Consider the following 17,051-nt stretch of genomic DNA (forward strand, 5'->3'; position numbering starts at 1 on the left):
ACAATCCACTTGAATCTCATAATATATAGAAACATGGTTTTGATGAGTGTTTTAGCAAAGTATTTCTTGTTCTGTTGAAAACCAGATGTGAAATTGAGCATAAACAACTTTTTCAGTCTGAAAAGAGATTTCTAAGAGCTGCCACTTCCCTAAAGGAAGTAGGCTAAAAGTGTGATTTAAAACCACATCAGGACTGCTAATTATTTATGTTAGATACATTTGACTGTCATGCTCACAACCTCACAAACGCAACTGCATTCCTATCTGTAGAAAGCCATGATATTCATTTAATAGCATCAGAGTGGAATCAATATACTGCAAACTAAAATCAGAAGTGCATAGCAAACAAACAAAAAACCTTGGAGAAAGAGAACCCCTCAGAAGAAAATTTGGCTATATTACTCACAGGTAACAAACTGAAAGAAACTAATCTCTGGTTGCCCTAGCACTGTATGCGTTTGCACCAAGTATGGCTTTGCTTGCACAGAAGCTAGATGACAAGTACCCTGTAAAGACCCAAGAATGTTAGGCAGAGAAATCTAGGTAGATACCATATCTCTAGGACCATATCTGGACTCTGCCGGGATAACACTGCACTCTTGTGTGGCAAAAATCTTACATACAAACTGATAAAACCAGCCAGATGCTTAATAATGGGAGAGAAGGAAGCAAGTAAAGGATGGATCCTCAAGTGTGCATAAATAATGGGAGTAACTTTCTTCATGTTTCCAAGTCAGCTAACAATTTCATTAATGGTTATCATTAATAAGATGCTAAAGGGAAATTGCTCAGCCTCAGTAAGCACTGCTAAATTACTTAGTATTAGGAATAGCTCTGGCTCTGTAAAACAACTGTGCCAAAAGCAACACCATGGCACAGGAACCACAGACACTGTGTCCAGTCTCAATAGTGGGAGCAAGTGGTATATGCTGAGAGAGGGTGAAAGGCAGATCAACCTTTTGCAATCCCATATCCTTTTGAGGACTGTGTTTTTCTAATTACAACTGGGTGCAAAATGGATTGGAGATATTTGCTGAAGCAGTCTGAAGAGATCTACTGTCTAGGGCTGCTCAGCCTGGAGGAGAAGGCTCCAGGGGAGATCTGAGAGATGCCTTTCAGTATCTGAAGGGGGGTACAAGAGAGAAGGAGACAGACTGTTTATAGCAGGACAAGGGGAAATGGTTTCAAACTAAATAAGAGGTGATTTAGATTGCATATGAGGAAGACATTTTTTACAGTAGGGGTGGTGAGGCACTGACACAGGTTGCCCAGAGAGGTGGTGGATGCCCCACACATGCAGACTTTCAAGGTCAGGCCGGACAGGGCTCTGAACACCTGATTTAGCTGTAGGTGTCCTTATTCATTGCAGGGGAGTTGGGTTAGATGGCCTATAAGGGTCCCTTCCAATTAAAAAGATAATATGATTCTATGATCTTATGACGTCCTAGAAAGGATACACTCTTTTCAGTCGCTTTCAGAAAGAGGATTTGGCTACATATTTTGTTCCTACGATTTTCTGTTCTTTTCAAGGGATTTGAAACCATTCATAATTGCTTGAATCATGCAAGTGCTTTCTTACTATTTCATTATTCTTATTATCATCATGCGCCTTGTTCCTACTTGTAACATGACTTATGATCAAGTCATAGACAATATAACGCTATTACAAATCAAACTATTCAGCATATAAAATACTGCAGGAATCAATCTGAAGGTGGAGGGAATTACTCATCATCTGTCCACATTCTAAAATTGTAAAGTTCTTTCATAAATGTTTTCCATTTTATCACTTCTTATTACAATTATATTGGAATGCAGCATTTATTGTACTGGTCTTCTCCCTGAGAGAATTAGAATTATTTTCTACTGGTTCCACTGGTGGTAGTGGAACATTCCTTCAGAACAGAATCATCATGTTCAATTGCCAAAGACATCTCTTTAAAAGCCTACTCCTCCAAGGAGCTGACAGAGAGGTGAATTTTAATAAAATTACACTTTAAAATAGAAAAGATAATGCTTATAACATCTTATTATATTTGCTATTATTGCTAATATAAACTGGAAACTAAACTGTTTAAGGATTTCAGTGTATCAAAAATTAACATATTAGGACCTACAACATGCACATGTTTCATATACTCAAATAACCACTTTTCAGATGTTAGATCTCAATGAAAGCCAGTCACGATGTTCTATTTGGACATAGAAAGCTTCATTTATACTTACTACAGAATGAGTTTTCATGCATTAGGAAAGACCACACATATGTGAAAACAAGCTCAACCACAAAGAACATACAAGACAGCATGTTACCTGGACATGATGGGCAACACTGCCCTGGATGTATGGTGGGGTTGCCACAATTAGGAACAGGACAGGTGATCAAGGCACACATTTCCCGTCCGTTGTGACAGTAACATTCCCTGCATCCATCGTGCCAACTCTCTTCGTTTTCATGTCGGCGCCCATCCACTGACAGGCAAGAGCCTGTTTTAACTGGAGGCATAAGAGAAGCAGTTGCCTCTGCAAGAAGTCAAAAGAAAATGTAATAAGCATGTGTTGCTTAGAAAAACATAAATACTGTATGCCTGGCTTGCATTTATTTTTAAAGTATGTAAGAGATCAAGTTATTAATAAATGTATCATTTATATTTAGAAATAAAGTAAACTTGAGACATACGAAGTAATTATTGGTATACTGGAGGCCATAGTAAGACATAGTAGAATTTATTTCCTTGAAAAATACGATCAATTATTTCTTTGTGCTTACACTGTCTTTAATCTTGCAGTAATGCAGTACTGGCTAAACAATGTAAGGAAATGATAGAAAACATGAGGCATATTTAAAATTAAACAGAATAGTTTTAGATATTATCTGTAACATGAGTACCAAATATCTGGTAGAATATAAAGGTATTTACAAGAGCTAAGGATGGCTCCATATGTACCATTAATTAAAAAAATTCCAAGCACGTTCTAATAGGGCCATACCAGATACTGGAAATATTTCATAAGCCACTACCCACAATAAATTACTTGTGTTAGTTATTATAAATGATGTTTGGAAGATGGCTGCTCTGACATTTTTATCCCTCATTCCTGGGTTTTATTGAGATGAAAATACAATTGTTTGGACTGCTGTGTTACTTGCTCTCAGCCAGAACAGGGAGGCTTTTGGCCTAGGGAGGATAAAGACTCCTTTGGATCTTAAGGGGTATTTAAGTGCAGAAGGACTCGGCCTCAATAAATTCTCTGTTAATCAGTAGTGAATTTAGATCCTAACAATCCCTCACCAACATCATCATGATGGAGGATTTTGGGTCAGTTTGCCAGTGAACTGACTTGCTTTCAGTGATACATCAACACTTAAATATGTAAAGCTGCTGTATTAATATGCTTGTCAATTATTCATTTAAAAAAATAGTGCAGAATGAGAAGAATTGTTAAAATGTGTTTCTAGTTAATTAAAAAAAATATCACAAACCCATCACAAAACTAATAGCACTCCAGCTGTGGTGGATCTACCAGTGGTGGCCTAGGAATGACAAGCAGATGCTATGAAGTGGGTTTGCTGCACATCATTTGAATAAGAACTCAGTACACAGATATTGCACTACCATGCTGTTTTGTGACACGTAGAAAAAAAAAAGGGAAATGGGTACAATACTTCTAAAAGCAATGCATTGAAGAGAAACAATATGAAAAGGTTGCACAGTTATTACACATTCAAATCTTAATACCAGATGATATATAGATTCCTTTTTAAATTCTGTCCTACATTAAAATCATTACTGATAAATCGTTATTGATAAATGTTTTAAAATATCTGATGTATTCAGGCATTTTTTTTCACTAAGACATTCTTATGTCTACTCCTAAATTTGGAAAAGCAAAGCAAGCATGTAAGCAGATATTCAAGATTAGCACAAGAGTTTGAGATTGTTTTCATTTTTCAGTTTTTAGACAAATGTTGCACAAAAGGAAATACTTAGAGAAGAAATCAGGTTCCCAAATACAAAATGAGAATAACTCAGTATCCAGAGGTATGGCTGAAAATAAACTGAGAATTATATAGCTAACAAGGAAAATACAAGTCAAGAATGTTACACCACTGCAGAAAAGGCAAGTTCAGCCTAAGGTACCGTATGGGAGCATCGGACATTCAAATGCAGCTCTACAATCTGTACCAGTGGGCATTTTTTTTGCTGCTGCAAAAGTGCAGTATCCAGTTTCAGAACTGTGAATAGGAATCACAAGACGTGGGTTTTGTTGACTTTGAAAATAATAGATTTAGGAGTCTCTAATTGCAAACCCTTAAATATTGCCAGGGTTCTAAAGGGAAAGGTGAGAAATTGTTCTGAAATTGAGTCTGTTGAGCTTAAGAAAATAAGTAGATGGTTAAATTCCTAGAAAGGATGATGGAAATACAAGAAAACTCATCTTGTAGTGTCTCATATTGGTAACCACATGAAAATATAAGTTAGAGAGTAGAATTTTTTTTTTTTTTTTTTTTTTTTTTTTTTTTTTTTTTTTTTTTGAGATTGGAGGTTCTTAAGAAGTGAAATCATAGACAAAAATCTGTTGAGGATTATCCAGATACACTTGGCATTATGTGAGGATAGAGAAATGGACTCGTCTTTTTTTGGAGGACTATCTGATCTCTGTATTTCTACGGTTCTACTTGTATTTACTCCAGCATAAGTTAATTCCAGAAGAGGCAGATTAGAAAGTGGAGCTAATTCACAAGCAAGTTACTTACCAACTCTCTCACCCTACTTAGGAATTTTGGATCAAAGTTTTAATGACTGCTGGCTTCCCTAGAACATACTGATGGTTGCCCTAGCTATTTGTGGATGAGTTGCTAATGATTACATAATTTAAGGGATAGTTCATGATGATCCAGTGTTTAATCTCACAATATTTTATTTTTACTAATAAAACAGAATACATTCCAGGGGGCAGTGTGAGAAATCTTTTTTTTTTTTAGACACTGGAGTGTGAGATCAATATTTGAAAACACCAGCAGTGAAAAACATCCAAGGTAATAATGAATCTTAAGTATGGACAAATCTGTGAAGTATCTCAGCAAATACCCACAGGCTCTGAAATCTCATGGAAGTATGTATTATTGTGAAAATTTTATATTTAAGAATTTCTGACATTAGCCTATTAGAATTTTACACAGATTTATGGTACAGCATTTCAATTCTTACAGGTTCCGTGTAACATCCCTTTGATCTGGCTTCCAAATGCTTTGAAAACATGTCGCAGTGATAAATGGCAACACCTACCTCTGCATTTGCAGATAACACAACCGTGGCTGTTCTGCTGGAAGCCCATTGGGCAGATTTTACCACAAGGCATTTCCGGGCATTTCTTACATCGACAGATTTCACAGCCATGCTTGTTCTTCCTAGATTACCAAAATAATTTGTTAAAGGTCAGCAGGATACTTTAAATGTCAAAATGCCATGGTTGAAGCAAAAGCAACCTCTAAATTGACTGATCAAATAAAGAAAATTGTCTCTAACATTCAGTTATTTTCAGTATGCATGTTGATGTTCTCATGTGAATGGCAACAGGTGTTTGGAAGTTTCAAGCCATAGCAGATAATACAGATCTAAATGCTTTTGACTCACAAATGTACTATATTACTAAAAGACTAAATAATTATAGTGCTGAAGTGAGATTTGCAATAAAATGATCTTAAAATTTTTCTTACTACAATTTTAACCCTTCATGCTACAAATTGTTTTATTTATGGTTATCATTAACATTATTCAATTCATTAACATCAGTGCCATTACTAATATTTTGTAGACTATGACAAAATTAGGGTGCTTATTTCCTTTTTTTTAAAAAATAAAAAACATGTAACAATATCAAACATTTAAAAAAAACCACCAAACCTTTTATATAATTGAACTACACCCTTCATCTAAAGGTAGAATTTAAATAGATGATTTTCAAATTAGCTTTAGAATGTTTCAAATTCAGTTTACGTGCAAAAATTCAACTGAAAGACCATTCCAAAGATAGGGCTCCTAACGTGGGTTCACATCAGTTTGCTTTTAAGGTACCTTTATATTACTCCATGCTACCATACCATGCTTATTATTATTTGCTATAATTTCTAACATCCCTTTGTTTGATAATTCACACAAATTTACTAATATAAATGTTTTATGCATACTTTAGTTAGAAAAAAGAGAAAAAGGTGTGCGTTTCAACTTACTGAAGTACAGAAAGAACACTGAAATTTTTAATTTTCTTCTGTAGGTCAATATTCTAAGTCAGTCAGGATAAAAATGACTACTCTCAACTACTAAAAAGTATAATTCTGTGAGAGATTTAATGTTACTGTTTTATAAGACCTTCTATTTGAAGATGAACCAGGTAGTTTGGTGCCAGCCCACAGAGCAGTCCTGAAGGGCATAACGCTTGTTCATGATCTCAAATGAAGCCTGCAGTTGCAAATGTCTTCTCACTAGGCAAATGATTACCTAATATCCATGGCAACTACACTAACATCAGTATCTGCCTCCTTTCAACATCTTCTTTTATTTATTGTATTTTTTTATGCTTTAGATTGCCAATGCTTGAACTTTTGAGTCACCCCACTAAAACACTGTTTTTCAATTTGAGCTTTTTTCTGGATTCATGCCAATGACCACTGCAGCTCACCAGATATATGTTCAGTCAAAGGAATTGAAGGAGTCAGTCATTATTAGCCCCATCACTCTTATGACCACTATTTCCTGTAATAAGGTTCTAAAACTTACAAAGGGGTAAGCCTGATTCTGTATCTCAAATAACAAAGGACATATGGGTATACATATATCCATTTACACGAGTTCAGTGCTAACATCCAAATAGATCTGAAGAATACTTTCATCTTACATTAAGTAATGTCATTTCTTCTTTCTCATACTTTCCCCAATTTTCTCGAAGTGAACACATGTATATATTCCCAGATTTTGCATATTTTCAATACATATGGGCATACCAAAGAGGCATAAACATGTAAGTATAGAATAAGAATACTTACAAGTATCCGAAGGGACAGTACTTGTCACATACAACAGGTTTGCATTTCTTGGGCCGTGGACGGCACTGACAGATCTCACAGTTATGAGCATCAGTCTGGAACCCAAATGAACAGTCCAGGGAGCAGCCTGATATGAGGCCCATACACAGCTCTTCTCCTGTGAAGAACACACATAGATGATTGCAAAGCAAAAGTTTATACTAGACAAATGGATCCAATGGGATGTCTTCAATTCCAGTTAAGAATTTGAGAAGTAGATATAATACCCTGTACTAATTTGATTTTGTGAAGTTATGCACATCCAACCAACATCCATGATTGTCAGCCTTTAATAAAGCATTTAAAATAACTTAAAGTTGTGACACACCATGTTCATTTAATAGGTTTCTCTTCAATATAGAGTAACTTTTATTTCTAGCCTACATATTTCAAACAGAATTGAAAGGCTGAAATTTAAAAGCCTTTATTCCTCACTTAGAGTGCTTGCTGTCACCTGTTTGCTGATTAAAACGTGCTTCTCAAAAATATAACTGTAATACTGGAAGAGGTGATTAAAACTTTGAGATGTTAGACTAAAAGACCTTCCTTCTGAAGTCTGTTATTATGTTTTATTTTTGTGGCAAGGAAGGATGATGTTGGATTGTTGGTGTATAAAAGAAATTAATTAGAATTAAATTAATTAAAAGAAATTAGTGGCCTTATACAAGAAATTAAACTCTGTTTTGAGCTCTGATGTGGTATAAATTATGACATTTCCTGCTGATACTCTGAACTGACCCGAGAATAATCCTGGAAACACACATGGATTAATGAGTACCATTCATTTCCTGAAGTGTACTTTGTCACAGAGATGAAGTGTTTGGGTGGCTGTGCGTAATCAGCAGGCTCACAGAACACAGGTCAAGGAACAATAAGGTACAAATGCAAAAACAGAAAAAAAAATAAATCTAAAGGCATAGAAACAACAGGAATATTTTTTAGTTGGCATGTTTCTTTAAGTCATTTGTGTCCAGATTTGTGTTTAGGACAGCTTTCAAAGCGTGGCACCCTGATTTAAATATGAATAGTGCAATAGTGACTTCTTCAGGATCTCATGGGTAAATAGGTTTTCGCTTTCAATCTTCTGTTCTGCTTTGATTGTTATGATTTGTTTAGTGACACTGAAGTGCAAAATACACTCTTACATGCAAAATTGATATACTTTATTTAAAGGGTCAAAGTATCTAGGACAGTGGTATGCAAACAGGATGACAGTGTCTTATCCTAAGTAGTTCACGCCATGAAATTACTTAAAATTCAAACAGTCAGTTGGCATACTAACTAGACAGTCTAGTCTGAAGGCAATCTTCTCCTTGCTTATTCATTTATATACTGAGTTATCCTCAAAAGAATTCTGAATTTTGACTTTTTGAAGTCAAGAATGGATGACTGACTGACAAACATTGCCTCTCAAGAACAGATGCTGAAGAGTATCCTCATCTTCATCATGCCATATGTAAAATATAATCAAAATTCTGTCTGTTTCAACACAGGTAAAGTTTGCTGAATTCAATAGAGACTACTGCTCACACCTGAACTTACTAATGTAATGTCTGTGCTAGACGAGGACATCAGAATACTCTGTATAGAACTCTACAGGCAATCCTTCTAATAACATGCTAAAAATAATGACTACTGAGAAGCTGGTTGTTACTAAAATTAATGTGCTCTCATATTTAAATTTCTCACATTACAATATTACAAGCTGTGGACTTAGATTCTCAATAGGTTTTGAGAAATATTCTCTATAAAGAAATTCAGTGTTGTGGAAATCGTTGATTCTGGCCTGCTTTCTAACTTCACAACTAGCTATGCACATTTCTTTTTACTGAAACATTTTAAAAGACATGGAAAATTACAGGCAGCCGCAAACTGAAGTACCATCTGGTACACATGCACAGGCCTCCTGAAAACCCTATTTCACAGTTTTAAACAGGGCATTTTTTCAGAAAAGTGAGAGTGAACTTGCCAATTTTACAGGAACAGAGTTTAGCTCCATGAAAAAAAAAAAAAAGGAAAAAAAAATCAGAAAAATTGCCAGGGCTAGAGATTCACATGAAAATAAAATTTAATGAATACAGTTTTCACCCTGACACATAGCCATAACTGTAACTTTAAATTCATTGTTAGTAAAATTATCACAAGTTCAATATGAAAGACAAGTAAAACCAGATTTCCTCCTAAGGCTCTGCAATACGAGTAAAAAGTACTAAAGAGTAAAGACAACTGCGATCTACTTATGAAAGTCAGCTGCTATTATCTGAGATTTATTTACTGAAAATATCAGGAGGTAATTTGTTTTGGGGGGCTTTATCCACTTTTGCATAAATAAACTTCACCTAGAACCTGAATCCCAAATCATGCAACATATTCACAGGGAAGAGATTCAGCCCTCAGTGAAGCTAAGAGCTTAAAGGGTGTATTCCAAAGAAGCACTCTGAGGATAGAAAACACTTTAAAAAGCTAACATTGAAGGAAAACTACCTTTCAGAAGTCTGGAAATCTGCATTACGTGCTTACATGTCACTGCAACTCTAACAGGATAGGCAAGCTTCATGATTACAGAATATTTGTTTTTTCCTTGACAATGTTATAACTAATCGTTCAGAACTCAATTAAAGATTCAACAGGGGGGTACAAAACTAAACAGAAATGATACAATGAGTAGGAAACCAATAAAAGAGAAGGCATCTTTCACTATGCTGCTTGAGAAATATGTGATTGGAGAGCAGAGTTCTGTGTGAGAAGTAGAAACACATTCAGTGATTTTTCTTATTAACTGTGAAATGCCAATGAAGTAATGTCAATACAGAAAACAATCCTTTTACATAAGGTAATAGGAGGGCTTAGGGTGATAAAGTAACGACACTAGAATGAAATGCAATACTGAAAATGTATAAAATGCATAAACTGAGTTCACACACATGAAATTAGTTGATTTCAGAAGGATAATAAAGTGATGTGACTTTAGAAAGAGACAGATATGCTCCTGAATGTCTCAGGCTAATATAACTGTACTTTTAACACAAACATTTTAATGTGAACATAGGCTTTAGATGAAATATAAAACAAAATATGAAACTAAATTCTAGAAAAATTTCAATTGAATCAAACACAGAAAAAGCTAGCACAGTAATCAAAGAAAGACTGCCCTACACCAAAGACTTTCTCAAAATAGCCTCTTACAGGGAATAAATACTGCCTTGAGAACAAACTTGCCCTGAATACTTATAGCAGTGAATCCACCCCACGGAACAAGACCACACTATTTTATTGTCTGCGTACAATGATTGTAAAGGTAGCAGCAAAGTCAGTTACCAACGATTCCATGCTTCTAGCCAGTCTTCACTAAGTCTCACTATATTGGCAAAAGCTATTGCTTAGAGACTTTTCTATTCTAAACACAGCATTTCTAACAACAACTGGTTTGTAGCTGCAATAATTCATCACATTATGTGCTGCCTTGCATATAGGAATTCTACATTACTAGATTCATTTGGATCAATTTAATAAGATACCACTAGAAAAAAATAGGAAAGAATAGTTGAAGGTGAACCAGGCTTCCAAAAACATCAGTGAATTATTAAGATACAAATAGCAGGATCAGAATTTCTAAGTCTGGTCACTGTTGCCAAAAAACTCCTCTTAATAGAGCAGTTTCTTTCTCCCCACTTCCTTCCCCCACTCCCAAACACATGGGAGTTTTATACACATGGACTAATAAAATAAGTATTAGAGTTTCAGAAGGGTGTGATGCTGCTTAAGCAGAATCTGATTGCGATATGTGGGATGGGACATGACTGTCAGAAGAAGAAAATCTTGTCTTAAAGACAAGGGATTACTTCTAAGATATGATGAGACTGCACAGTGCTCTGCATGCAAAAGATTTGGTCTCAGTAATTCTTTTCCTCTAAATACCTCATTCTTAGTACTAGAAGAAATTCATTTTAAAGGGTTGTCTAAGACCTAATCACTCGCTGCTGAAGGAAAGAAAAATATGCACAAAAATCAGAGTGTAAGAGAAGTTGATATGCTGATGTGACATACAGATACCACTCTGCAAACAAGATGACAACATCATAGCTCCAGAATATATAATGTTATCAATGTTTGTAAGGGTTCACTCAAAACCCAGATATTTCAGATACAATGTAATCTCTCTTTCTCAGCTATGAGACCTTTGAGGCAGTATATCTTAAAATAAATCACAGGTCTTAGGCCTAAGTTCCAACCATCGGATGTACAATTTATTCCTGATTTTGGAGTATTCACATCCCCAGTTTGCATGAGCAAGAGAAAATTTAGAATGTAGTGAAATACTTCTCAAAAATCAAACTGTGAAGTGGACAAACGTCAGTTCTGTAAATTGTACGTTTGGGTCTAAAACTGTTCTCCCATTTGAAATTTAATAGCTTGACTGTAATTCTAGATAGCTTTTACATAAAAATTGACCTCCATTTTTTTCTTCTAACATATATATGACATATAAAAAAAGATCTAAGCTGTAAGATACGTTTTTCCCTGATTTATTATTTTATGTATGGACACTGGTAATTTTATTCTGAAGACTGAAAGCCTTTTTAGGCTAAAATTTTTGAAAAGGCATTCCAGAGATGCATAACCCGTTGAAATACTTTTAGTTTTTAATCCTGTAGTTTACAGTGAAAAAAAAAAAAAAACAAAACTTTTGGACAATATTAGTAGCTATTTGAGAAGAATTATGTCAGTATTTCAACTTTGCTTAAGCCAGTGTCCACTTGAAAAAAAATATAGATTGGTAGCATTGCTAGACAAAGCTAGCTACATACCTTCACCATCATTATTTTCTTGACGCTGAGGCTAGATCATACCAGGAGAACTGTTTCACAGTACCTTTATAATTAAGCACTCCTCAGCCGTCCTCTCGGTGTGGATTGCTACTGCTGGGTAATCTTCAGGGGTGGGGATCTGGGGAGGCAAATTTATGAAGGAGAAAACTAGGTTACTTATCAGTAACTGGAATTCTCTGAATATATTGCCTCCACAGATCCACACTAACCCTCCCTCCTTTCTTTAGAATTAACTCATGATTCATAATAGCTTGATAAAAATGAAGGGACTGGGCACTGTGATGCTACAAAAAATAATCCCACGAGTCCATTGAGGCAAATTACCCACATGGATACCTGCTCTAAACAACTCTAGGATTCACATACAACATATGATTTCATGAAAGTGATATCTCTCAAAGGTGGACTCACTGGAAAATGATTGAGATTCCAAAACCCTTCAAGAAGCTTTTTTTCTTTTTTTTTTTTTAACGAGTCAAGCAAATTTCCTAGCTGCTTTTATTGAATTAGACTTATTGTAAGCACCACTAAAACTAATACACTGTATTCCTCAGAGATCCCCACTTTTGTTCTAGTAAGAAGACAGATAATATTTATTTAGCATGAGTTGTTCATCATAATTGTGTCCTCTTCAGGGAGTACTTCCTCTGTATTCCACACGTGCAGTTACAGTTAATATTTCAATTTTACAAAGAACACATATGTTTTCAAAAAAGAAATACGCTTCATCTCCAGTTTCTCATGGCTGCATTTCACTAACAGAAGTCTAATAGATACTAGGCATTTCTTTTCATACCACTGCAGGAAGATAATCAAATACACATTATCTGCCAGATCTACCTTATTATTCAAAAACTCAAGATGCTCTCTCCTTGTGCTAAAAAAAAGCTAATAGACTGTTTTCATCTTTTCCTTTTTGTTCCATGGAACTTATTGTTAAATCATGATAACAATCGTAGAATGGAAAATGTTACATCATTCCTATTTACCTTTCTGTTTCCAAGAATTATAAATTGTCTAAAATGTGAATACCATGACTACTTTTCCCATCTCATGTTCAATATCCAAAAACACATAAAATATGTTTACTTAAATGGATCACATTAACACTGATAGAGCTCAAAAGTGCTTAGAATGCATAGTTAATAATTATTATTATAATTATTATTTTACACAAATAGATTAAAGGGATCAAATCAAATTTTCACTAGGAAGACTAGAAGATTAGGAAAACTCATCCAAAACTGTAACAGCTGAATGATGAACACAGAAAAGATTATTTGAGATATATTCTCTCATTTTTTTTCCCTCATCATTAGGCCATATTTTTTTTTTCAGAGCTTCAACACTGCTGCTCATAGATGACAATAGATAAACCTACATTACTTTTCTCTGACCCTCCAATCCTGTGCTTCAGTCTTCCACAGCTGCCTTAGAATACCCCACAGCTAATCCAACTCTCACACTGCTAAATCCAAACTTCACACTGGAGTTCCACTCGTCTTCACCAGCTATGAAGGGAGATGGTGTGACTTACCACAGTACTGAAGTCCATGCTGCAGATATCTGACAGTACCAAACTCTTAAACTCCATTATAGGGATATGTTCTACTCATTTAAGGAAAAGGTATAAAAAAAATCAAAAGTATTTCTGTATTTGTATAGAATGTATTTGGAAGAGAGGGTATATTTTATGTCTATAGAACTATTCAAACATGCAACATACACAGAATTCTACTCTTTGAATCCTGATTTCATGATTTGCTTTGACAAACAAAACAGACCACAACAGGATGGAGATGACAACATGCTACAGTGTGCAAGAAAAATACCTTTTCTCTATAGCCTCCTACAACTGCATCTCTCCAAGATCACTTTTGGAATTAAGGAAATTGTTTGACAATGGCCTTCTGTAACTGCAGAGCTAAGCTTTCTGCATGAAGCAAGCAGGTTTTAAGTTTACAGAAATGTTCTAATTTTAATAAGATCTGAAATGTATAGCCAAAACGTTCTCAGTTATACACTGAATAGTACTTCACATTCAACTCATTTAGGATAAAAGACTGCAGTCTATCACAGAAGTTACAGGAAAGATTTTAATGTCTTTTTCCTTTTCATGAATTTAATACGGGGAACAGATAAGACCAGATAAGCTACTGGCTCTCACTGCAGGCTCTCAGTAAAAAATGATTTACTGTTCAGCAGCAACTTTCAGACTTTAAATCTTAATTTACTGCAATCAGCAGGCATTATTCAACGTGATGGTTAGTCCTCTTTGGAGCACCAGGAGTCCTGCCTCATAAATATCTAATCACTGGTTTTATTTCATTCCTCTTATGTACTCTTCCTTCCAAAGATTTTAATCCACTTCACTTCTCCCTATGAAAGCACTCACTAGCCTAGACACTCCAAACACAACTGCAACTGCTGCACTCTACAAGTAATAATTTTTTGCTTGCTCACTTTTTTTTTCCTAGTTGTTTCTTGTTCTTATGTATTTCATTTTTTTTCTATTGTAGTAAGACTGTCTCAGTTTAACTGATGGAGTTCTGCAGCAGTTCTTCCTATAAACTGGGCTATACTTTTTTCTTCTTCTCATCTTCATGTAATGCTTTGACTTCTGTACATTCTTGCTCAGTGTTATCATTCCTTTTTCCTGATCATTTGTGGCTCCATTGCTACTCACTGTAACTTTCTGTTTTATTAATCTGTGCTCAACTCACATTGAGAACTCTCATTCACAATAGAATGGTTTGCATTGGAAGGGACCTTAAAGATCAACTAGTTCCAGCCCCCCTGCCACAGGCAGGGTAACCAACCACTAGGATAATTCTATGTTCAGTGCTAGTTTTTTCTTAAAACTGCCAACTCCCCTGCTTTTTTTAATTTTACTTTACACCGAGGATGTTTTCACTACATGTTTCTGAAGCATGTTTTTGCATTCACTGCGAAAACAAGGAAGAAGAATAAAGTATCTTTCTACTAAAACCATTGTTTTCGAGAAACTACCATTTGTTTTCTTCCTTTCTTCTCTCATTCTGTAGTCGATTCAAAACGAGCTGGATAAACTTGAATCCAAATTACAATAAAGCACCACACAAGCTTCATGATACCACATGTACATTATCATGTCAAATAAACCTGACGTATAGCTTTTTTAGCTACAGAAATATAAATAAAGATAACAGTGAGGAACCATTTACAGATTTGCTGCACTTTCTTCCTTTTCTTTGTAATTTTGCTTTTATTCTGAGTGAAATGAATAGAAGTATATACATCTCAGGGAAGGTAGCTAAAGAGAAGTTAGCAAAAACGGAAATGCCATTGGAAGGACATTAGCAGAACTTGGATAAGATGACTTGAAACAGTAATAAGAGGTACGTGCATCTTCTGTACTCAGGTAAATGTGACTCAGCTGAGCAGCTCAGATAGCAAAAAAGAAGTGAGTAGAGTGTAAGGATACTGATACTCTCTAATTAATTTAAATGTAAATCCACATGTGTCTGTGTGAACCCAAGATAATACACATTCTTACATTTTTAGAGAGCCAAGATGCAACTGAATTAGTTTAGACTTGAAAGTACAGAGAACTACAACAGTATGTTTTCATCATATGTGGCCTCAGATTGTTTTCTTCTTGGTCCTCATGCAGTCATTTGTCCAGTCTGGCAAGCGAGAAACATTATTTGACAGAAAAATTCTATCCCTGTCATTTTGACTGATATGCCACCATTGATGAAGACTACCAAGCTGTAATTTTTCTTCCCTTCTTTAGTAAATAAAGATTTCTCCTTTCTGAACAACTTGGGAGATTTTTAAGCAGTCTACAATGCAAGTTATTCAACTAAGAGAAAGGATGACAGACAAATGATACTATTAAGTTTGCTTCTGACAGTTTGCTACTGCAAAATGAAAATAATTGCAAGCAAATCTGAGAGAAAGAGAAAAATCTCCTTGAATAGGTTCTTAAACAGTACTTAATCAGAAACACTCCAAGAAAGCACAGGGACGTCCTGGGATGCAGTAAGCATACATGTATGATCTGATAGCCTAACAAAAGACATAATACTCTGGAGTGATGGGCCTCCTGCGCAATAAACTGGAGGGCAGGACTGCACACACAGGCATACATGTGGAAACTTGATGAGTATGTCCATCTTCTTTGTCAAACTCCTTACAGAAAATGCTCCTCCTCACGCCAGTTAATACTTCACCAATAAAAAAGAAAAAATCAAACAACAATGGTAAAAGCAGAACTTTCTAATTTTGTAGGCAAGGCATGTATGTGATGGCAATAAAGTATGTGCCTTATCCACCCTTGCAGACGGTGCTTTTTCTTTTATCCACTGATACTTCTGACACATCAGCTTATGACTTCATTTCAAGGCACCATTTCTCTGTTGTACAAACTCTTCTAGTTGCTTTATCCCAAATTGATCATTGAGTCATACGATCCTAAGATGGAATTCTTTACTCTTCCCTAGAGGATGTAGGTTGTGCAGCACACCTTCAGTTTTGCATAGTTCAAACAACATGAACTAGTAGGTAACACACTTAATCAACTAGGACACAACTTACACAAATCTGAAAGAAATGATATAAACAGCTCTGCATGTTTCATAAATAGGGTAAACTCCTATCCAAATTTTAAAAAGTAGAAAATAGATGTGGTCCTCTGTCAAGTTCCTGTGGAAACTTCAAGAAGGTCACCCCTGCCAGGAACACAACCTGTACTTGAAAATATTATTTCTGTATTATGATAATGACATAAACTTATTTGAGGTTTCCTGTCCTATAGCAACATGGAAACAAAAAATGCACATTTTCCAAGAAAAAAAGATAAAGGCACCAGAAATAAACCTTTTTTTTTTTTTTTTTTTTCCTCCTTAAGCAAAACATCAAGCCAATCCCTAAACAAGAAAGATGCAGAGCTACAATAAAATTATAAAAGGACTTTAAACCACTCCTAGCTGAGCTGGCAGGCGCAAGAGATATTGTCCTCCACCTGAATTGCCCTCCAGGTTCTTGTTTGATAATTCCAGGAACAAACCTGACCTTGCTTTATAATTCATGCATAAAGGTTGAATTCTTTAGGAAATATATGGAGAAAGCACACTTCTCCAGCTGTTCTTTGA

At 35.3% G+C, this 17,051-nt stretch overlaps 1 protein-coding gene across 1 annotated transcript in view; it reads right to left on the reverse strand.

Moving 5' to 3' along the window:
• The window catches only part of CRIM1 (cysteine rich transmembrane BMP regulator 1), a gene marked incomplete at its 3' end in the record, with an annotated part of 162,389 nt that overhangs the window by 12,769 nt on the left and 132,569 nt on the right, over positions 1 to 17,051 (reverse strand). Inside the window, exons 9-11 of the mRNA XM_079532835.1 lie at positions 7,049 to 7,205; positions 5,292 to 5,413; positions 2,314 to 2,523 (exon numbers count right to left, since the gene is read on the reverse strand). Of these exons, the coding sequence (XP_079388961.1) occupies positions 2,314 to 2,523; positions 5,292 to 5,413; positions 7,049 to 7,205 (489 nt within the window). The remainder of the gene's footprint in view (positions 1 to 2,313; positions 2,524 to 5,291; positions 5,414 to 7,048; positions 7,206 to 17,051) is intronic.

Source organism: Tetrao urogallus, assembly GCF_951394365.1.
Source record: "Tetrao urogallus genome assembly, chromosome: 2".
NCBI lineage: Eukaryota > Metazoa > Chordata > Aves > Galliformes > Phasianidae > Tetrao > Tetrao urogallus.